A 24,759-nucleotide genomic window follows, 5' to 3' on the forward strand; every position below is an offset into this window, starting at 1 on the left:
TTCTACTTCCTTTCTAGACATTTTTGGTGAGCTGCCAAGTTTTGTTTCAATTGCTGTACCTCCTGTTTCGCCCCATTTAATCTTGTATTTCACTTGTTAAAGGATTACTTTAACGTTTATTACAACTTGGGTTTTATTTTCAAAGCTTTGGCCATCATTTATATCTATTATAATAACATTGTACTCACAAAGTAATAGCTGAGACCTGAAACGCGGCATCATGTCCAAAGGGACAAGAAACACGCGTGTTCAGGTGTTCAGTCAGGTTTTAAACAAGCAAGCAGTTTAACCTCATTATCTACCACTTTATTTGTAGGTAAATCCCAAAGTGAGCACACCTGAAATGTCAGTAACAATCCCTCACTGGCCAGTAAAAACTGAGCACACAACTACAGAAATGCAGTAGGCCAAAACTGAACCAGAAAGTCGGCCTGTAAAGTGTGAAGGACTGTTTACAATGGACAGTTTGAATAATAGTATCATTTGCCTTTGTTTTCTAATCCAAAAAAGTTTGGCCAGCCTCTTGTATGTTCATCTGAATGCTTGTGTTTCTTGCCCCATTTGACTTCTTTTTATTGACACATTATTGTTATTATTATCTATAAGAAACAAGACTAAGAGCCATGCTAGCAGCTCTGTGAGGCTGTACTGCACAGCAGTGCTGTGGTGGTGTACCAAATTTCATGGCAATAGTTTTCGAGACATTTCACTCAAAACCACAAATTCATTGTCTAGGAACCGCGAATGTCTGTGCCAAAGTTTGATCCCATCCATCCAGTATCTGTTGAGATATTTACTAATACCAGGGATAACCAAAGTCATTAGGATTCATTCCCTGGGGACCATAAATGTCTGTAAAACATTTCATGGCAATCCATCCAATAGTTGTTAAGATATTTCAGTCTTGACCAAAGTGGTGGACCGACCCACAGACAGACCGTCATTGCCGTCCCTAGAGCCACGCTGCTAGCATGGCTAATAAAAAGTACATTGCTGTCATAAACGAGTCTGGGAGAGAGATTTACTTTCTTTGCATTAGAGTGCTACAAGGCTGGTCCTCTGTAGGTGTTAGGGTTATTTTTTAATCACTCATAAAGACACTTTCACAGGTAGGTTCATACAGGATATACAGTGCACTTTATAAAAAGTTTGAACCTAACTTATATGCCCATTTCATTCCTCTGTAATCACCTTTTGATGTTTTATTTGTCTGGCTTTCATTAACATAACATCATATCAGAATATCACATAATATCTTACGGCCTATAAATCACTTTGCAGGTACGTTCCATATAAATGATCTTTATTACCAAGCTTATTAGTGGTAGTCCCCCCCCCCCCCCCCCCCCCCGTCTGGCACAGAGCCAGTCTGATCTTTCCCCAGTCACTGAAAGCTACCAGAGAAAAACACAAACCTACACTTCCATCCACTCGGGGTGGGGGGGTGATGCTACCCCAAAAACCCTTCTCTGCTTGTCCTCAGGAAATCCCAGTCATTTGCCCCCCGCTCATAACTAGACCAAAACTGGGCCAGGATTCATGTTGAGCAACTGAAGCTTTTATTTTCACCACAAAAACATTGAGAAACAAGGACTTGGATGGACGCAGAGATACTGTACAGAAGCAGACAGTCTGCTGTGGTTATTGAAGCCGTGGGGATTAGGATTTGTGCAGTTAGAGGAAATAGAGAGTCTTTATAAGCATGTTTACGTAACATGTTGGATGAGTTGGTCAAATTCACTCCCCTGGTAGAAAATAAATTTACTTTTGAAAACATTTAAGTGCAAATTACAACGACTGCGCAAACAGAAGGCCAGTGTCAAGTGTTAGGCCGCTTTTATCCGTCTGCTGGCAGAGGCGCTAATGAATGTCAGTTTTCTGTTAGTCTAACATGCTGGTCCAAAACACGCTAAGATTCAGTTAACTCTCTGACCTTTCGTCTAATATCACCATGTGGTTGGCATTTGCCCTTGACGAACATTTTGGTCAGGTATCTTCAAAACCACTGACCATGACATCTGCTGTAAATTGTCATGGACCTCAGATGTTGAATCTTAGCCCTCCTAACCCTGCTCTTGTGCCATCATCAGGCCACATTTTTTCCACACAAAATTAAATGGGCAGTTTGCCATGACATCTGTTGAGCATAACTTGTTCCTAGGCGATAAAGCCTTATTGATGGCCTTTCATCCAGCAGCACCATCAGGAGAAACTTAACCTTTTGAGCATCAACACTGGTAGGAATAGCAAAACCATCATTACATTGTTTTTATTGGGTGTGTATTGAAAATTGTAGTCTGTGATGTTTTAGGAGTGTGGCCTTTTGGTCTTTTATTTATTCATCTATAATTTTACCTCTATTCATGTAGCTTTTTAAATACTTTTGGCCACATTAAACTGGTACCAATACAAGCTCTTTAACTAACTCTTTTCTTTGAAACACATATTCTAATGCATTATTCATACATGTTTTCAATCATTTTTACTACTAGTTTTTAAAAAGCCTCGTGACCATGTGGACAAGAACGGACAAACCACACATAATGACTTTCCAACAACATACACATACATAAATTAACATTCATCAGAAAGATTTACACTATTTAGAATAATCTTAATTAGAACGGCAAACAACAACTGAAACTGATTCCACCCAACTTGGTGCAGTCAGTTGTCATGGCCAAATCAATCAAATCGATTCAGCAATCAGTAGTTGGGGTCCCCACCTTTAATCCCTATAGCCAAAGAAGAGAAGCACATAAACAGAGAGAAATAAAGAAACAGATAGTTGGAGAGAAGACCATTTCATTGTGCTACTGTAGGCTGAAACTGTCAATCCACTGCTATGTTTACAAAAGGATTTCTAAGACACAAGTCTTAACGTAAGCGTATTCATTTGGTGTTCGTAAAAGATTTAAAAGCTCATTGTTATCCATTACTACAGTATGTAATGTCTGTGCTCTCTCAGGTGATATAACCAGGCTGGTCTCTGCAATATTGCCTCCTCAGACAGGCATCTGGAATGTGTCAGATCCTTGAATGTGGTATATTTTAATGGATCAGAGGTGTGTGCACACAAAGCACGCCAAAAACATGTGGCTGTGCATATGTGGTGATCCCTGCATAGTATATACTTGTGTGTAACCAAGTGTTAGCGTGACAGTGCAGAGGGATGATGATAACCAATGTGGTGCCAAGTTCAGCCACATTCCTCAGAGTTCACAAAAAGCATTTATCTTTTGCAGCTTTTTTATTTTTATTCTGACTTGTCTTCATTTACACGGGAGACCTCTGCAAGGGGGTTGAGAGAGTGAAAGGAGAGAAGACAAGAAATAATGATTGCAACATTCCTCCCATTTCAACACTTTTCATAATCCTCCTTAACATTTAACAAATTCCACCTCTTGTTGTCATTTTAATTCTTCTGTGGAATTTATGTCCACGCGTCTTCCACTGCCGGGATCTCTCGGTCATTCACATCGAGACCACAAATATTTACAGTGCAGACGCAGTGAATGCCTCCTTGCAACAGACACAAGGAAACAGACACAGAGAGATGGATGTGTTATGTTCAGGGTCGAGGCGAAGCTCACTGTTGCCACGCGTCTCCTCTTGGGATCAAGAGGCTTTCATGGAGTAAATATTGTAAACATTGAGCAATTCTTCCAGTATCAACTCTGAGGAGGCGGCAATGTTTTGTTGCACTCACAGCATTCCAGTCAACAGCTCATGAAGGGTAGGCCAGTGAAACGTATTTCTTCATATCCCAATCACAGATATCCATCAATAAACAAAATACTGTGAATATTTCAGAGGAACAGAATCTACTCAGACACAAATCTCCTAAACTACCCTAAACTAAGTAGTAGAATTAACATAGTTCCATTAATTCACTGTGTGTCCGCTGCCTCACTTGAGTGACAGGCTAACAGGTGGTAATGTAACTGTAAGACAGCCGCTTTTTGAAAGTTTTTGAACAGCCTTACGTTTATAAATGAATTTTGAATAAAAGGGGGCAGCCATACAGTAGTAACCTATTCAACATGTGCAAACTTGTAAGTAAAGTATAAATTGCTTGAGTATCCTGGTTGATAATAACATATAGTATATTAAATTGCCCAATATAGAATCAAATAAACTGTAAGGTAATTTGCTACACTGGATAGACCCAGTGAATTAAAATTAAACTGCAATAAAGTGCGTGACTGCAGTCAACTCTTTAAAGCTCCTTCTTATCGACGCATTAAAGTGGGAAGTAATTCTTGCTTATCTAAGCAGCAAAGCAAAAATTAGAACATTGAGAAAGATCAAATATACAAAGGTAGAGTATTTGACACAACGCCTTATATCTCTAAATCAGCCTGCAAATAATTTCTCCAAATTTTTTCCTGTCGTCTCACCTGCCAAGCTTAATCTTTCTTTCTTATTTCTGTCTTTTATTTCTTTGTTTCCTTACTGCTTTCATGCTGTCCTCTGCTCTCTGTCTCTCCCCCATTCATGCCCAGCAGAGCCGTTCTGAGAACAAAGCCTGTGCTGACACCACATTAACACAGTCCAGAGCTCCTGTCATTCTCTCAGGCTACAGAAGAGGCTGATAAGCTAGAATGTGTGACAGGAGGAAAACATGTTCTGCACCCCCTCTTCTCACTCCATTTATCCACTTCCCCATTCCTCTGGTGATCCTCCTTGATGCAGATATTGTGAGCTTGAGATCGGTATTTGAAGAGAGACAACAATGTACTGTTTGGCCTGTCAGAGTAAACCAAACTGTGCAGGAACTGGGTTCATCATCCGTTTCTATCTGCTGGGATTCCAATCGTGTTTGGTGGAAGAGGCTGTTTCACTTGGCTGTCGACAGATTCATAAACAACACTGCTGTGCACTGTAGGGATTTGGATAGTGTTTCCAACAGAGCCTTTCAGCCAATGATAATAATAATCCACTGACAGGCCTAAGGTTCGGTCATATTATTTTCAGATGTGTCAAAGACTGTTAAATGTGAGAAAACAAAGTCCAAAAAGAATAAAACCTCTCCAAACTCTCAGTCTAGACAACGAGCCCACCTGAAGCCACACAGCGACCATCAAGCTTATGCAAACCAGAGCAACTTCTGGCAGTGTATGGCTGCGTCTGTCTGCCACTCAAGAGCCCTGGCATTGCTGACGCAGACGGTGTACCCATAATTCACAAAACACCTTCGGTTCAGCCAAGCCCATTGAGGTTAAAGCAACAGAATATTAAAGAGAGACGCTGGATTTTTCTGAAAACAGCAGGAGTTTGTCAAGTTTACTTGTATGTTTCTTGGTTACGTACTGCTCTTGCCACAAATCTAATTGGCTTTGGAGCCACTACTACTTCAAAAGAGCCTCGTCAGTTATTAGAGAATAAAACCTTTAATAAATGCAGTGTTCAAAAACATATATGAGGGTATTTCACACCACTTAACAAAACCAAAACTGAGATGAACAAGGATAATACTGCCTTAGCCTGCCAACAAATCCACAACAGCAACTTCAGTGACATATATTCCAGTCTGGGTACCTGTCAGCTCTTGAGAATGAGGATGACGACTCTGAGACAATCAAGTGTCCATAACAAAATAGCCCGTTCCTATGGCAAATTGTTTTAACATTAAATAGCTAGACTAGATATATATTGCAGATATCTGTAATTCAATTCTTCCTAGTCAATAAGAACAATTCCACAACGTCATTCTTCCTAAGACAAATTACGTCACTTTTGCCATTCATTGGGCTTTCAATTTCAGATATGCATTATTACATTTTGATATCTAGAATGAACATTCTGGATATCTACAATAGCATTCTTACTAGGAAAAACTCCTTGAAATACAATTTCTACTAGTAAGAATGTCATTGTGGATATCTTTAATTACCATTCTGACTAGTGAGAATACAATTTTGAGTAGGAGAAATGCTATTATGGATATCTAAAATGTAATTACAGATAGGAGTGTGGTTCGAGTAAATGATAAAATGGCTTGCCCTAAACTCCTCTCCCATGAGACCTTGTTATATGAGTGAGTGAGAGACAGACAGAGGAAGCAGTCGTCAGCTGCGGTTGCAGCGCCTCGCTGAGTCCTTCCTTCCTCGAGCCGGGTGAGCCAACTCTGCAGTCTGCTCTCTGCTATTAATTAAACCATTAAAACAGATTAATAAGCAGAGTGGGGCTCCAGTCTCGACAACATCTGATGAGAATTAGGGAGGCGAGTTTTTTGGCATGATGACCCCGATGCCCTTTCCTTTGGCACTCACTTTGAAAATCCTCCTCCCTCTGCTGCTTTCTTTTCTCTCAGCGACTTTTAAACTCTGATCTGACTTATTTACACTTGTCTGTCATTCAAATGGCCCTTTTCCCCTCCTCCTCTGCCTGTTATCTAATTCTGGATTGAAAACATGTGGGTACAAAGAGAAAGACCTAGAGGGCAAATACAACCAGGATTATGGCCCATTGTTTCCTATTATTAGAGAATATTGTTATCCAGATTTCTACTGACTGTTTCTTCTACGCAGCGTTTTTTTTTCTTCTAGTCCATCTTTCCCTCCCACCTGCCTCCCCTGCGAGAAGGGTGAGCTGTCTAAATAACTAAGGTTTAACACGGCAGTTACTTAAACACAGACACGCACACACTAGCCAGTGCATCTGTTAGTCGCTCTGATCTCCAACAATCACACAGACTGCTATGTTCCTCTGTGAGTTTGGTGATTACATATTCAGTAAAAATAATGTATCAACCCTTAACCTTACACTTAAATGATGGAGACCACCCGCACCAAATTGCAACATTATGCTGCGTAACTTTAGAGATTTAACAGACCAGAGAGTGGACAATTAGAAGACAAATTAATGTGTCATTACACGGGCTGCTGGCAAGTGTTTTAACTTGACTGTCTGCAGTGGAGGATTGATGTTAAGCAACACACTCAAGCAAAACAAAATGAATGCATTGCCACAAAGTGCATCTGTCAATTCAGCTGTGGGACCTTTCAAAAGAATGAAGGTTTCCCCACATAAAGAAGAGCCACTGCCTCACCACTTCCACTCAGCAAAGATACCCACCATTTCTGTGTGGGGATCATTAAAGATGTTCATTATCTCATTTACAAAGATTATTTCGATTATATCTGATTGAAGAAGTCATCCCACCAACTGACGAATAGAAACAGAAATGTACCCGAATTTTGAGATTTTCATTTTGAGAGTCGATGAAATCATGTTACCTAAAAATATATTTTGAGACTCTAAAGAAGATTCAAAGGAGACTCTGAGGAGATTACAAGAAAGATGATAGGAAAGGTAAATGTTTGTGTTTAAGAGAAAGAAAAGCCCTCCTACATCCCATATTTTCACTCTCCACTGAACACTGTTTATGTTAGTACATTTTACATTACTACAATTTCAGCTTGAACTTACAGTTTATTGACCTGTAAAATTTTAAGGAAATAATTCCATGTGTGTGAACGCCACATTAATATATGCATGGACATGCCTGCGTATGCATCTAAGATGACCTGTTTATGGTTATACACACACACACACACACACAGACATACATCCATGAGTGCAAATCATGATGCTCTTATCTAAAACGACGTTTGTGTGCAACCACAAAACAATAAGTCCTAGAGCAACATAAATAACCAGTAGTAAGGAACAAAAGGGTAAAAGCCAGAGCACTTTGGCAACAGATGAAACTGATATTTTCATTCCTCAAATTGATATGTATGAAACAGAAGTGGGAGGCGAAGTAATAAGAGCCACAGAAAAAAGGCAGTTAGTTTAAAAAAGAATACAAATTTTCAGGGCATGTAGAGAAGAGGAGAAGAAAAAATGTGTGATTTAAAGGAGGAAATTGAAGGAGGAGAGGGAGATGTGGTGGGTCCAACTGGACGTCAGATAGTCAGAGGTGAGGGAACATACACAAACACATCACTGTCTCAGTTCTCCACCTCTACGGCATATTATTGGGTTTAATGATAGTGATCTGCACTGTGGACAGCTTACACTGTGTTAAGTGGACAGGCTGCTTATTTAACTTTCACCCATTACTCACCAGTGACCTAAGGCCAAGTGGCCCTGATTTGGAGGGGACACTGACAGGTAAAGGAGACGAAGACAAGAGGAAGAGAAACTGTAAGGAACTCCGAATGTCTACTTCAAACATGTTGTACTTTTTCAAGTTAGACTGTTTGTCAAATGTTGGGACTTTAGCTGTTGATGAGGAGGACAGGAGTAGCATCTCACTTTGGTGCTTCCACACAAAAAGCTGTGAATGATAACATTTAGTGAGATCTTATGTGTCATTTTACAAGGTGGAACAAATTTTTACCTCCCCAAACACACACGCAGAGAAAATACACAGTAGCTGCTCAGGTTACAAGCATTTTGGGCTGATTTATCTGATATTTGTTCCACCTGACAAGTCTAAGGGTCTTATTTAGTATCAGTGTTTGGCACAGAATAACTGGTAATATTGTATGAGCACTTAACAGATAAAATCTTCTCCCTCCTCAAATGCTGGCGAACTCAAGAGGCCTTCCAAATAATTTCAAACCATTACATCACTGTTCTCCGTCACTAAAAAATAAATTGACGAGAAGAGAAGAGAACTTTAAAGATGGTGTACAGAGAAAACAAGTTGGTGTGAGAGTTTGCTGAGAACGAGGCGAGGCTGGTGAAATGTGGCAAGAACCTGGCATACATCCGTCTGTCCTACCTGTGCACTCGTGCTGCAGACCCTTGCCGTAGTATCCCTTCTCACAGATGCAGTCGTACTGTCCGGTGTGTGTGCCGCACTTACAGCTGGCCATCAGGTCGCAGCAATCCCTGCCTGCTTCACACAGAGAGGAGCAGCGCGACAGATCTTCCTGGATGTAGCTGCCTGTAGGGAGGTCTGAGGGTGGAAAACAAACACAGAGAAATGCAGGTTGCAGTACGATCAGATTACACCACCTGGCCATCAGACAATTTACATGTTCAGTTGTTAAAAGTGGGCACAACTTCACCTACTTTCAAGGTGCATGAATAAGGGAAATACTTAAAGGGTATCAACTTCAGCAACACTTGTAGTACTTTGCTGTCAGACCCACGGCTTTCTTTTCTTTTGTCTGACAGTAAAGTTGTTCTTAATTCTAACATCATGATGGTACAAAACTGACTTTGAATTTCAATCTCCCTGCGTGTTCTGTACAGCATGTCATTGAGGCTACAGGCTGAAGTAAACACAGGCTTCCCACAGACATCTGACATCCTTTGCTCAAGAAATCAGAGCACAAAGCGAACAAACACCTTCACCACATATGTGCATAAATAAAAATCAACAGTGCCTGCAAGCCACACATGTAAAACTGACTAAAAGCAAACAACCATATCTTCTTTTCCCAGTATGAAAATTGCTCCAAAACACAGTAGTCACTAACAAAAGCCCATAAATCAGAGCTGAGGCATTCTGCAGGAGAAATGGATTGGGACTATAACTAGGAGTTGAGACTGAGGGCAAATCTGGCTTTGATACTGGGCTATAAAAAACATACAAAACTTATTTAATTTCAAGACGTCAACCTGCTTTTCCTGCTTTTGACGACAGAAAGCGCCATAGAAGAAGAAGAGACGTCTCTGGTGCAATTACTGCGATTTAATCCATGGCGAACAAGAGTGGCTCAACATGTGGCTCCATGTTTGAAAACCTGAGTGTGTACTTTGAGGTTGTTGTCGGCAGAGGCGTTGGGCAGACTTCAAGACAGACGGACCGGAGGCTGAGCTGATAGTACGGTGTGTGTTGGCTTTCATTCTCACGGCCTTATCCTTGCGCTGTCTCACAGATCTCTACTACTGCACCTACTGTCTGGGATTTCAGACACCGTATGTGAGGGTGCACATACACAGTCTACAAGTGCATGATTTATAGCTTTCTACACACTCAGCTCTGTACTCAACTGTGATATTTTATGGTGATAAGTTTTAAAGCCATGACTGAATCCCTCTTTTCACCAAATTGTGGGAAGTCCCCCTCAAGTGTGGGAAAAGAGCCTTACTCTGTCCAATCTGTATGGAAGCGAGGTCTAATGGCTGTTGGCAGTACATAACAGAAGAGACCATGTGAAATTCACGTTGTCAGATTCCATTTGAAATATTATCAGCTTCCTTTTAAGTAAACACTGAATTTTAACAGGGTCAAAACCTTCACTTAAGAAATATTGCTATCGGTCAAATGGTGATGATGTGAGCACTGGGGCTTCAAAGAGACAAAGAGTAGCCACGGTAGTTTCAACTTCAATTTACCAAAACACAGGGTTTGATGTAACTCTCCCTTGTGTAGCTAAAATGGGTAAAGTGGGAAAGGGGTGAGATCTAAGTGAGGGTGAGAGTCTTTAAGGCTGTGAAGTGAGATCACAGATGTTTCCATGAATTGAAGGATGTGATTCAGTCTCTGAAAAATCTAAAACAGCCAGCACAACCATAGCACAACAAATCAACTTAAGTAATCCTCATCTGTCCTTCATACCTTCATGCAGTGCACGACGAGCCAGGGCCTCAAACTCGGCAAAATTGTGCACCAGGTAGCAGTGCTGGTCCTTGGGCTGCGAGGCCATGTCATGAAGCTCCCTGATGTTACCCTGCCAGATGCCCAACGTGAAGATCTCAACGCCACGTTCCCTAAGAGCGGCCGCCACCGGCCGAGGGTCCCCGCCATTAGAGTAGCCATCAGTGATCAGGAAAATGACCTTGGTGGCATTACCACGGGAGTGACGTAGGATTTGCTGTTGGAGAAGGAAATATAAACTCATTAAATGAAGAAGCAGCAGAATGAATTTTCCAATTTTTAAATCAAATGTTGCACAATGAAACTCAACCAAAGAACCAAAGTGTAAAAACGACAATTTGTTGACAATTTACAGGGAGTTATGTGCTGGACTATTTCTTGACCGGGCACAGTGACTTCTTGCAGTCTTGTCGTCCCCGTAAGGACAAAAAAGTGTACTGGTGTGATTAAAAAAGAAAAGTGTACTTAGACATTGGACTTTCAAAAATCAAGAAACATTAAGCTGAAAAGCAATACAAAAAATGTGTTTTAGTTAGCGTAGTCACGCTGTTACTGTTGTGCAAAGGATGGCCATTCAAAGACACACATCCAATTGCTCTGCCTGCACGCTACCAACATAGCTCCAGCTTTAGTGACATGACTAAATTGAATAACGAAGAACGTCACACACAACCACTAAAAACAGCCCTCAATTCTAGGGTTCCTCAAAACCCTACATCAGCAAGACAGGCAATGAGGGCACGTTGGGGAGGAGGGACAAAAAAGAAGGAGAAAGCTCTACAATTGTAATTATTTCTCCTACAGACTATGCAGCTGCTTGCCAGTGGTCTAAAACCACCAGAGAACACTGGGCAACGCAGACCGTGCTGCTGTGTCCGCCCCAGACACCGGTTACAGTTCCCAAACTAACTTTAGCCACCGTTTACAATCCACCACATACAATTAGACCGGACATTAAAGTCAGAGAAACATATCTTTATTTTCTCTGGAGTAAAGAAGAAAAAAAAACAACAGGACCATCTGCTAGCTTTGCTGTGGACGCCAAGCTGACAGTGTCTAGGTTTGTTATAAGAGTGTTTTAAATGAGGTTAAGAGGTTACGTGGATAAAACCCAGTGAACAATGGTTGAAAAGAAAAAGAAGCAATAAGGTGGAGTAGAGGCAGCCAAGATGAAGTCAGTAGGACAGATATCCACTTACTTACTGCAAGCTAGAAAGGTCATGTGTATATCATAAAGAATTAGGGAAACAAAGGATGTGTGTTAGGAGGACGTGGATGATTTTTCTGTATTCTGAGTCCAAACAGTACGTAACAGTTGCACACATGAGAGACTGTAAAATACGAGAGGTGAAGAAAGAGGAGACACGCAAGGGTGTGACCACAGAGGGAGAGAAACAGAGCAGGAGAGAAAGCTCTGGTCTTTATTGTCTAATTGGCTAAACTTCAAGCGGCTCTAGCAGGAGCGGCGTAATTACAGAGCCCGTGAAGCGAGGGAGTGAGGGAGGAAAAGGAGGATGGAGAGAGAATAGAGGAGAGGGAGAGCCTGGTTTCTCTGATCCTCAAAGCTCCAGGCTGCCTGCTGCTCCGGTTCCCAGCCGGGGGAGGTTTGCTACAGCCGCTCCCAACTCTCAGTGCACCCCATTGGGCTGCCGCATTAAGGAGAGAGGAGCCCTCCCTGGTCCTCCGTGGCTATTGCCAGCTGTCAGCACAGTGATATTTGTGTCTATGTGTTAACATTTAATTTCATGCTAGAGTGCAATAACAATGAGCAAATCAGTGTGTGCACACTTGCTGTTATGCCTAGCAGTCTCCTCTTTATGTGTTAATATTGTATGTCTGAGTGTTTCGGGATGTTTTTAGGTCTTTTATTAGGCGTCTGCTCAAAGTGCTTTTGGGCCACAGCGGTTTCTGCGTTAGCCATGAGTCAGTGGCTGGTGTTAGCGACTGTGAAGATGCCACCAAACAGAGCATACGCATGCATACCCACTAATAATACCCTCCCGAATAGCCTCCACATACCTTAGGTCAGAGTACTAACATAAAGGCAACCACAGGAGCCAGTGTGTGGGAAGGGGCTGCCCTTAAGTGTAACTCTCTGTATGCAACTTATTGTTCAAGGCATACAGTACTCAAAGCAGCAAATAATGATGTAGACATTTAACTGCTAACGGTGACAGCAGAAAAACTAAACACATTCTGTTTGTGTACAAAATACATATAAGAAGTGGAAAAAAAAAGCTCCTGAGTGAGTGATGATTCATTTTCATTATAAGAATCATTATAAATATCTAGATCCCAGCTGTTTTCGCTCATGAAAACATATTTTCTCTGATCATTACAGCACAAGATTAAAACAGTCATTCTGTAAGAACAGAGGGATAAAAGAGATTAAAGAAAAAGTAATATTTCATCTTCAAAGGTTAACAGACGTGTCTGAGACTAAGCCAACACACTGTAAAAATAATGGCAAGTGCAAGTCAAGTTGCTTATTGTGCAGCATAAATTCTTAAAATGTTAATCTTCCTTAAACCAAGTAAAAAGACATATAAAACAAAGGGTGAGAGCATTTTGATTATAGTCTTGCGTCATTGCCTAAAAATAAACAATATAATTTTATTCAAGAAAACCCTTGAAGTCCACTTGAAAGATGTTTATTTGTATTGCACTATTCTGATCCAATGTTAAGACTCCACTAGATTAACTAAATAAATAGGATGGTCAAATGCAGTGGACAGAAATGTCATTTAAATTTTTAAGCTACATGCATCTGAGCACAACTTGAACAGCTGTATGTCAGCTTGAGGCCTCTCTATGCTGTACATCCCATGCATTTCTTCAATTACGCACTTGGCAGACGCTTCAATGCAGGCATAGGTCCAGAGAAGAGATAATAAGCCTGCAGCAATGGGACAGTTTAAGTGTGTCTGGCTTGGAGCCGTTGATATCTGTCAAAGCAGCGGTGATAGCACAGGGACCAACAGGCCTGGAGGGATTAGTGGTAAGAACAGTGAATCCATCTCCGCTCCAAAGCACCTCGAACTTTGGCAAGAAGCGCGAGAGAGGGAGAGAGATATGTGAAGCTGGTGACTGTTTATTTTATACAGTAGAATCACGTTCACACACTTACACATAGAGTAAATTGTACACACAGGATTATAGGCCAGCAAACACATAAATACGAGTGCACAAATACAGTGAGAGGGTCTCGCAAGGAGACACATCCACACACACTCTTTTGTTACAGTGCTATTAGGGTCAGTATGGTTGGTTTGTACATTGTTCTTTGAGGATAATAAAGGGGAGAAGTGACAAAGAATTTTCAGATCTTAACAAATCTGGTTATTTCACCATCTTGGAATCAGATACAAAATTGAACTGGCTATCAAACCTCGGTCATATACACGATACCCTTTCCAATCCACTGATGAACCACCAATATAAATAAACCATCTAAATAAAACCTTGAGTCCACTGATCAAAACCTGGATCCTTATTCTAACGGACTCTCCCTCTCCAAACAGATGCTTGTATGATTCAAACTTCAAAAGCAGGCACCTCGTTGCATTTGGCAGAAGAGACTAGGAAACCTTTCCACACCTTGAGGGGCTGATGATGGTGCCAAGGTACCCCAGCTGTTAATCAAAGGCTTATATATGCATGGCAGCTATTCTGAATACTAAATGAGGACCCCCCCCCACCTCTCCAGCACACTGCTGGCCTCCCATCAGCCCCTCCTGTGACTTTGATCAGAGCCTGAACCCACCTGGCTCTGAGCAAGGCTGGTTAATGATTTCTGTCTTTCTCTATCTGCAACAGTGGGTACCACATTGAACAACTTTCTACTTTAAGTGACACTCGTGGAAAATACAAAATGGTAAAACCCTTTAACAGTTCTTGATGATGCACGCTGTCATTTCACTTCATTTCACAAGCCGTTTCTTCTTGAAAGACAAGTCTGCCCGTTATTCTCTTACATGGTTTTTCACTTCCTTGAGATCCACCTTCCAAAAACAAAAACTGTATTTGCTGGCATTCCACAGAGGATAAAAAAAAGAAGCAACTCAACTGCATCCGTTCGGAAAAGCTGTCTCCCCATCGGTCGGAAGTGAAAGCGCTTGTTTTGACAGGCTATCTGCTCTTGGCTTGGGTGGTAAGAATAACAACAATAACTCTGCAGGGGCCCAACAGAACAACATGCACACACGTACACACAATTACAGACTCTAGACTCAACTTTGGTATTATTGAGCAACATCTCAGGGACACATACTTTGCATATTTGAGATAAACTAGGTCACTAGCAAAAATAATTTGTTTCCTGGTCGAATTTGTGACATGCCACGATCTTTTGTCCCCCAAACATCTTGGTTTTGTTCCTCATGTATTGCATGAGGAACAAAACTGTGACAAATGAATCCTGAAATGTTTTGGCAAGAGAGCACATGTAAAGCACATGTATTTTCTTGAACTGGTTGTATTTCTGAACATTTGCCTTCAAGCTTTGATTCAATTTGTTCCACACCTCTTACATATTGTACAATGTTTCATGCCACATCACCTCTTGTTTCACTAACTTTATTTCACCAAACTTTCCATGCTCGTTTTGCTCAGTGGGTAGCCATGAGACTGACACAGTAAGGGTAAGGAGGTTGGTTTCCACAAGGGCCACCCAGGATGCTAAGGGCCATGTTTTCGCCTATGCATGTACATAGTATGTACTGCAAATTATGTATACACTAAGCATTTCTTAAAGTAAAATGAAGTTTTGATTATTTTCCAACCTTTCAGCCTGTCAGTTACAGTTCATGACAGTGTGGTATGTAAATCAACTTGTAGAGACTTGACACTTGCCTCAGATACAGCAGACAGTCCATCTCATAAATGTCATGTCATCCTTTTTTTCTGGCAAAGTAGGTTATTGTTACCTGTTAAAGCAAGTTTCAAAAAGTCTTTCCTGCTGATGCTGCTCAACACCCATGATTTAGGATTGGCTGCCAAAAAGCATTGCCTTCAGTGGTTTTTAAAGATGCTTTTAAATGGTCTATGCTCAGAACTACATTATTACAAGAAGTTATTATAACTTGTCAGAATAATAAAGGAGAAGAGTTGTTCCCTGTGATGTATTATCTAAAAATGTATGGTATGCTTTGGGAGACGGTCTCCAGTAAAGTTACACAATTGTTGGCTGTTAATGGATAAAAACATGCAAACCCACTAATCTTGCATTTTAAAGTTTCCATAGTTAATTACTTCTCTGCCACGGCAGCAAAGACTGAACCCACTGTGCTGCTGTCCAGCTGTTTCTCAACAGTCATATGTTGCAAATAAAGTGACACACGACCAAGGCACCTTGTCAGGATGACACTCTGCAGAAACGTCAGTAGGAGTAATAAACCAGACTGCGGACACTGTCTGTGTATAGCTCCTGTTCATTATCAACACTGCGGAGTGACTGTTCACACTGCAGAGCTAGAAACATACTGGAACTGGCACTGCAACAGATGTTGCTTCCAAGCAGTAATATTTATTTTGTAATGTCTTATGATGAATAAAAACTTGGTCATGTCAGGGTTTCTCAACCTTTTCTGGCCCGTGACCTCATTTTAAAATCCTAAAATTCATCAATCACATCAATTTGACAGTTTTCATGTTATACAAGGATAGTTTTGTATTCTATAACCTGGAGCATAAAGGGAGCTCCAGAGGGCAATTATATGGAAACATAGATACATTTTTTAATTTGGTCATATATTCCAAATATATCAAGTGTTAGACATCTCCTGAAATGCAATCTGCATATCAACCAACCTCACATGGTGTGTCAGATGACCCAGATGATGTAGGTATTGGTACTTTAAGAGGAGAAGACACAAAAAGCTATACAATATTCTAAGGCAGGATCACTCATCAATCATTGTGCTTAAAGTGGAGGTTCCCAAAACCACAGATGTTTTTGAAGTTAGAAGGAGACTACATAGATAATTGTTAACCTGTCTGGGGTATAGTTGGCAAAATTTTAGGGATGGAAAACTATTCCTAGAACAGGAGAGCCATTACAGGAAAATGCTCCCAATTTGGCAACCACCGACTCACTTACCACTACCTAATGATTTAAAAGTCTTCACCAAAGTCTGCCTGTGTAATGTGGATTTGTAAGCAGCCCAAGCTGAGCCCAGTTTGACTGAGAAGTGTAACTGCATCCAAACTGTTGGAGAAGAGAGTGCGGACAGTCAGTTAATTGCCAGACACGGTAGGCTGGACGGCTATGTGAGTTAGCTTGACGGTTTCTGTCACAACACCATTCATCAAACTCAACAACTCAACCAGGAACGACGAGAGAAGGAGAGACACGGGGAGAGAGAGAAGAGCTAATTCCACAATGTGATGCCAAGGGGAAAGGCTATCTTGGCTGGCAAATGAGAAACTCATTCAATTATCCCCCCACTGGTCTCTGTGTTGTGCTGGGGGAACGAAGCGCTGAGAAAAACATTTTGGGCACTGACTGTGTTCCAATCGGACACGGCATTCTGGGTAATTGGATGCGGAAAGCTGGTTGATTGAGTGGGAGGAAGAACAACAAGAGCAGTTACGGTCTGAGTACCAGTTGGACGTCGGTGGGGTCAGACTGGCTTGGCAATCTGCCTCATGTCATGTATCTTGGGTTATTTATATTTATTACATTTTGTTTTCTCTGCTCATGGCATGTGTTTGACATTTAAATGGTATGTTTTGTTTCTCTCTGTATGCCTGTATATGGTATACAGAAAATATGGAAGGTATATACAGTATCAGCGTAGTGTATCTGCTTGTCTTTTTTATGGAGGTCTTACTATTGCATATCTGACCTCATCTGCTTTATTTTCTGGGCACTGACATGTACAGTCACATGGTTTGCACAATATGTCACATAAAATTGAGTGCATGGTATGGTTACTGTTATACATGTGTATATATATATATATACATACACACATATGCTGCCTTCATGTTTTTGATCACATGAAAACCAGTGTGCGATACATTTTACACACGTACTGTATTAGGTTTATTAAACTGCTGCTGTTGCTGCATGAGTAGGCTAATACAGCAGATTCCATCAGATGCTGCTTTTTGGCCATGTTTTTAAAGAAAACACCCACCCTCAGATGTTATATAAGTCTTGCGCTAGTAGTGTGATTCATTTCCTGGTGTACTTATTTCTTCTTCAGTTAGTCATTTTGGGATGTTTTCCGGGATGCCTTTGAGCAACCAGAAAGCCAGCATGAAACATATTGTTGTTTTCAGATTTAACAAGTAGGTGGTGGAGAGTGATAGTTTTAGTAAGAGTTTTCTTCATTGGATTTTTGTCTGCTGCCGTTAGTCAAGAAACTGTATCTGACTCTGTTCTGACAGACTGATCCCTATACAATGGGTCAGCATCACCAAAGCAAAACCTTAACGCCTTAAAATACTTAACGCTGATATTTTAGACAGATGTTTTGCCACTAAACTGTATTGTGGCTGAGTTGGATGATGATCTACATGTGACTTGAAAATCCATTTTCAACAGAATTACGTTTAAGAGTGGAAGAAATTCCACAAGTTATGTAATATTTGTAACATTCATGAGATCATTACCTCATTATCCAAGCGCAGGGCAGCCACAGCATCATCTCTAAGGCCGAGCTTTGACTTTGAAATAAACAAATGCAACAGTGTGGTGGAGTGCAATGCTTTTCTTGACTCCAGACTGGCACGTTGAAAGTGCTTATACGCAGGGAATGATTTGGGGACTGTCGCTGGCTTACAGCATCCATGAAAATGTATCCCATGTCATCCAGATTTAGCTCAGACCACACTGTGGAGACAGACGCAGCATTTTCCTTTGTTATGTTGACTGTTGTTGCTGTAGTTGCATTTCTTCCTCATGTTTCTCTCTTTCTGTCCTCCCCTTCTTTCTTCTCCTGATTTGTCTGGACACCCGCTGTAGGTGGAGATTTCCTCTAGTACATTGGAGAAACGTCCGTGTTTGTAATACGGATTCATGGAGACGTTTCAATTTATTGATCCCCCTGTTTGTTCTGGACTCGGCCCTCATTGGCAGTATAAATTATATTAGACCTCATGACATCAAGAGGAAGCACAAGCTGGGAGGCCGTTTAAAGAGGAGGACACATTTTGGCCGTTATTGCTCGGAGATCGTATGGACTCGGCCTGAGTTGCCATGGATTTGTACAAATGCTCTAAACCTCACTATAAATCAAGAGAAATGTGGAACATACGGTGATGTTGCACATGCTTGTTCTCCAAGAAAACTAAAATGCCAATAAAAATATGCTGTTGCTGGGAAACACCTGCATTTAGTGTTTGGATACCCTGAATTGAAACAGATTATACTTGTATGCTTTTGTGTTCTCCGAAAATTACTTGGGTGATCCGTATCGGGTCCTGGGGGACTGGTTTCTTGCCAACATATGGCATTTCAAACAGGAACTGATTAAAGTTGAGGCGAGTGCATATTTTGTCTCTATATTTCTGTAACTACTTGGAACAGTGTTTCTTACTGAGGCTGAAAACACAACTAATAGCTTCAGAAACTAAAATCTTGCACAATCAGACCTGGAAATGGGGAAAAAATCACATAAAAGCACACAAACAAAGGCAACAGGATGTAGGCATATATTTGTGGGTTCACATGCATGTACCAATTACCTACTTATAGTCATTCACACAAACAGAGACATACAGTCACACAAACACGTACATACACTCGCTCACCAAAGAAAACAACCCAATGGAATCTGGCACTCTCAAACTGTAACCTCAACATAGCAAGTGGTTTACTAATAGACCTACACGCCTTAGCCCATAAAAACATGTTATTTAGTTTGCCACTACTGGCTCTTTGAAATAGTTTTGGTTTCTTCAGGTGCCAATGTATGACGCTTTTGGTAAATCCTAATCTTAAAATGCCAAAGTAAATCCATACGCTTAAAGAATTTGTGTGATTTGTGTCTTTAATCAAAAAGCTGTGGTCTTAATACCGTTTTTTGAGCACTTAGAGGTATGTGATTGATTTATAGCAACAAGATGAGAAGTTCAAGTACAATAATCAAACGCAGTTTATTCCTTTATTGAAAATACATGTTTGTTATTGAATATTAGAAGCCAACTCATCTGCATGACAGACATTATAAGCCCCTTCTATCTCATGAATATTGCAACACAGAAATGCCCAAAACTTTCAATCTTAACTTTTGAGTTAATGATGACAAGACCTCCTTAAGTGCTCAGAAAAAAAGGCCAACATCTACATTTCCATCACAACTGGGTAACTTGCTCTGCTGAGGAAGATCATGTCAACTCTCAAATATCAATATCGGAATAAATTTTAGGCTCTATTCAATACACTGAAAAAGTTTCATCTAAAAAATATGTGCTACACAGCCTACTTTTAAAAGAACCATGGTTTCCACAGCACGGTGGCCTGATGGAAACACACTTTTTCCAGTGAGATCAAGAAACCACTGTTTTCTAATGATATTCATAGCTGATCATGGCTTTTAAATGCAGGATACTAAAGTTGCTGACAGTCAGTTCCTGTCCTTGCTGACTCCTCCCTGACCTTTGACCCTGCCGACAGAGTATTAATCTTCAAAGCCTCCTTACCACTCCTTTCTGAATCGCACATTTCACTCCATACCTCTCCACCTCCACACCCCACCCCCTCGGCTTTCATTTATCGCTTTCACACACTCACATAGAGCTCCATAAGGCTGGTGTCAGCAGCACCTATCAATCGCTGAGCAGTATTTTAAGTAAGAGGGAATCTGTGTATAGGTGTGTGCGTGTTTGTGTGAATACACACTCAGTGGAAAGAACAGAGTGTGAGGTTAAGAGAGTGAGCATGATGTGTGGAGGAAAGTGTGCGTTCACAACCGTATGTGTGTGTAGGTGTGTGCATCTGACTGACCAAAGAGTGTAAAGCTGTACTTTATTTTTGCATCAAACGGTGAAGCTGATTTTAAGTAATGTCGCATATACCGAAATGCTAATTAGCTAATTAAACATGTGTCAAGATGTCAAGTGTCAGGTGGAAATAATAATCATTACACAAACTGCTGATCACCTAATCATGAGATAAAGAAGAAATAATTCAGATAAAAATGGTGACAAGCATAGATTAAATAAATGCAGATCTCTTTAACCTAGAAACATCACCAATCACGCCGGTGTGATCAAGACGTCACCGCGTAAAAACGGAGTCACATTGAGCATCGCAGTCGACTTCTATCTTAAGTGCTGGCTTCAAACTCTGTGCTAGTTCTTGTTTGCAAAATAAGCAGCACATCTTAAAGGTTATTTTTGTGCACGGACGTACAAGGATGGATGTGTGTATGTGAGATTGAGTGTCTGTGTGTGTGTGTGTGCCATTCATGTTTGTTTAACGGGGGCTGAAGTAGTGAAATGCGTCCTCATGAGCTAACAGCAGCTCCTGGAGACTCCCCACTTTGTAGATCAGATTTTTATGACAGGACTTACACTCCTCCTTTCTGCAGTCATTAAACTAAAAACCTCATCTCAGGGGAACAATTAACTGTAGGGGTAACATGCAAAAAATGATATAATGACATTTCTGTCCGTTGAGGGGGTTTACTGACATCTGTGTTTTACTGAGCCGGGAAATGTAAAGACTGCCCTCTCCAGTCTCCTCTGCTGAGCTCATTCCAACTTCCCATTTTTCTAAAAGGAGTGAAAAAAGGTACAGAGGATAATTGTGACTTAAGTGGTGCAAGTAGCAAGAGAATCATTTCTTTTGGGCCTGGGTTGAAAGAAGTGGTGTGTGGTAATTTCCCATCTGGCAAAGTATCTGACTCCTGATGCATGTACCAGGAGAAAAATTGGAGAACAAGAATGAGAAATACTTCTAGAAAACGTGAAACATTTACTATTTCCTCTTCCTCACTCACATTTTCACACATTCATCCACATCGTAAATCCCACTTTCTCACGTCCAGTGAAGACACTAAAAGATGTCACAGAGTGATTCTGATAAGCAATCCACAACCGCACAGCCACAGTCATTTCCACTGAGAATTTAGCTGAGTAATTGCCCTGGTGACGCAACGAGATCTGGGTGTGTTTTCCATCTTCAAGCATACAAATAAACTGTTTCTCTGGTTTAGATATACATGCTGAAAACTGCACAAGGAACATGAGCATTAAAAATGAAGAGTTCATGTTTTTTGTCCTTTGCATTTGCACACACATCTGTAATCTACTGATACATCATATTGGATTGGTAATCAAAAAGATCAGGTAAACAAAATTAGCAAAAGCCTACAAGGACAATTGGTGTATGAACTTCTGTATGTTAGTTAAAAAGTGTTGTGTAGTTATAACCCCTTCAGCACCTTGAACGAGATTGATCCAATCAGTTGTGGGGAATACAGAAACCAAATTGGTGTTGGATAAGCACTTGGACAAAGCCCTGACTTTACACTCCCTGTTGTTTCCACTGGCCTCAATCTCTTCATTTTCATTCTCTAATTCTTTCTCTAACTGGAGTTGCTGGTTTTGGCCAGAGCAAAGCCCAGTTATTTGACCACAGCAGCTTTAGCCCAAGGCCAAGTGGGACACTCTCCACAGCATCCAAACCAGCACGTACTGTATACACTGACGTCTACTGAAAAACGCTGCAGCACACCCTCGAGGCAGGAAAATTAGGCGTGACGCAGAGCGAGACAAACTGCAAACAGAAAGAAATGAAAGGGAGAGACAGATGGATGGATCACCTGGTGCTGAAAACTGAGACAGTGAAAAGCAGACATTGTGATTCAAACAGCAGTCGGAAAAGACGGCGACTACAAACAGCAGCTTTTGCAGGAGCCAAATACTTTATTAACTGCTGTAATTTACAACCTTTCAGCAAAGTCTAGAATAACTGAACAAAGACTGATTCTGGGTTATTTTCACTGACAGAGAGCAAAACAGAGAGTGGTCTAAATTTTCTACAAATACACAGACAACATACATATGGATGCCTGCCTTCCAACAAAGTCAGATATAGATCCTCTCCTCCCATTTTAAATTTATTCAAAGCCACAAACAGCTGCCAGCTGCTTCAGGATCTGTCCGACATGCATTAGTTTGTTTCAACATGAGGTTTTCAACACTTACTTATGCAGTGCACTTCTCTAAATTGCATTTATCCACCACCAAAAGACTAAATTAGTAGAAATGAGGTGGTATTGTGTGAAACCTAATCGGACCAGCTTGTTTTCCGAATCGTTCCACCCGACAAATCAACACTGGGGCTTTTCTTGGCAATGAGATGGATGTGAAACCTGAACTTGGGTTTTCCTAAATTTGTGTTGGACTCATAGGGGGTTCCTGACAGGGTAAGACTGCTGAGCTACTAGAAAAAGATCTAAAGAAGATGAGGAAGGATAAAGAAGGTAGTTGAAGGACGTAGCTTGGTCTTACATTGCCAAGTCTATGGCTGCTGAATACAGACGGGACCAGGATGCTTGGAGAGTTGCTGGAGGAAACCAGTGACCTTGGATTGGGCTTCAAAAAAAGCCTCAGCTCTGTCAAATTGAAGAGTTTTGTTCCAAATGAGATATCCAGCATTTGGAAAATCTATTATAAAATGGCTCAGAACAAAAAGATTGAAACAAACAGTGGTGCTATTTTAGAGATTGTACATCAGCACTTGCTTGATTTAAACAAAATGGCACATTCAGAGACAAGATAATCTGCATTTTCAAGAACTTTTTAATTACTTCCCTAATAGATAGGTTGTGTCCAACTGGAAAGATAAGAGACTGCAGCATTCCTTGCTGCTGGGACTATTTCAAAGAGATCTTTGTAGGCATCCAGTTTTCTGACAGGTTGCACATATTTGGGCCACTCTCAGCCTCTTATGGGCCTTTCTGCACTATAGTGGGTTGCAAATGCACCCGTTGCCATGACTGCTGAACTCAGCTGACCTCTCAGCTGACCTCTCAGCTGGCATATTTCTGTCCTACCTGGTTGTCTGTCAACACCTCTCCACAGATATTCGACAAGGAGTTCAAAGGGTCCTAAGTTATCAATACATGGTGACAGCTGCTGGAGAACAGAGGATCAGTTGACCATGTCTTCATATATACAATTATTCTAAGAGCCCTGTACAAAAAAATAATAATAATCTGATGGAAAACATCAAAATATATTCAGGAAGCCTTCATGCTTTGCATACTGATTGAAATGAGATCATGGTTGTGTTTTTTAAAGTTTGATTTCTGTTTCTTTTCATCAGATGTCAGTTACATCAGGCCAGCTTGCATGTTACGTTACGTGTGTGCGTCTGTGTTTGTGTGAGATAATGGTGAATGAGGAGGCCCTCAGGGTCCTTCGAGAGGTTGGAAAGTAGGCCCCTGTTTCTGGAAAATATTCGGTATCCATTTCAGAGAGGAGGGCAGGGGTGAGCAGAGTGTGATGAGAGAAGGAACAGGAGTGCACGAGCCACTGTTGAGTAACAAAGGCAAACTTTGTCTATACAATTAGACTTAGTAAGACAGATCACTACTGATTATTTTCTTGATTAATTGAATATCGTTTGGTGTAAAAAATGTCAGAAAATAGAGAAAAATGCCTGAAATATCCCGTTTTCCCAAAGCCCAATGTGACCAAATTGCTTGTTTTGTTTGACTAACCAATCTTAAACCTAAAGATACTTAATTTACTATTAAGACAAACATCTTCACATTTGGAACAGCTTGGAAAATGATTTCATCAAAATGTTTTGGCTGTAGTAGTCAAACTGAAGAAAAAAAAAATCACAACGCCCACAGTTTCTTTTCCTCTAAAACAGAAGTATTAATGATGACAATACTGACAAAATACAGCTCTGTCAAAGCATTTTGTGAGAAAAATGCTCCAAAATACCTCAACAGAGCATAGTTGAGGTTGATGGACAAAGTTATGAAAGAGGAGAATGGAGAACATTTCTGTCAGAATGATTCAGTTTGAAGAGGCCCAGAGGAGCAGAACCCGAGACTAAAGCATTTCTTCCTCCGAAACCCAAAACATACACTCAGACGCACACATACACACACACACTGAAGCACACACAGTCCTGTTGAGTCTATTGTCTCGATTACCATGACTGTATCTGAACAACTTTCCAACTACACCCTGAAGCATACGTGCCGTGTTAGCACCCAGTAAAG

At 40.9% G+C, this 24,759-nt stretch overlaps 1 protein-coding gene across 1 annotated transcript in view; it reads right to left on the reverse strand.

Annotated features, from left to right (window-relative positions):
* svep1 (sushi, von Willebrand factor type A, EGF and pentraxin domain containing 1) overlaps nucleotides 1–24,759 on the reverse strand; it is an 80,368-nt gene that overhangs the window by 47,640 nt on the left and 7,969 nt on the right. The window contains exons 2-3 of the mRNA XM_070929424.1: nucleotides 10,526–10,781; nucleotides 8,738–8,914 (exon numbers count right to left, since the gene is read on the reverse strand). Coding sequence (XP_070785525.1) covers nucleotides 8,738–8,914; nucleotides 10,526–10,781 — 433 coding nt within the window. The remainder of the gene's footprint in view (nucleotides 1–8,737; nucleotides 8,915–10,525; nucleotides 10,782–24,759) is intronic.

The sequence above is a fragment of the Enoplosus armatus genome, chromosome 23 (genome assembly GCF_043641665.1).
Source record: "Enoplosus armatus isolate fEnoArm2 chromosome 23, fEnoArm2.hap1, whole genome shotgun sequence".
Taxonomy (NCBI): domain Eukaryota; kingdom Metazoa; phylum Chordata; class Actinopteri; order Centrarchiformes; family Enoplosidae; genus Enoplosus; species Enoplosus armatus.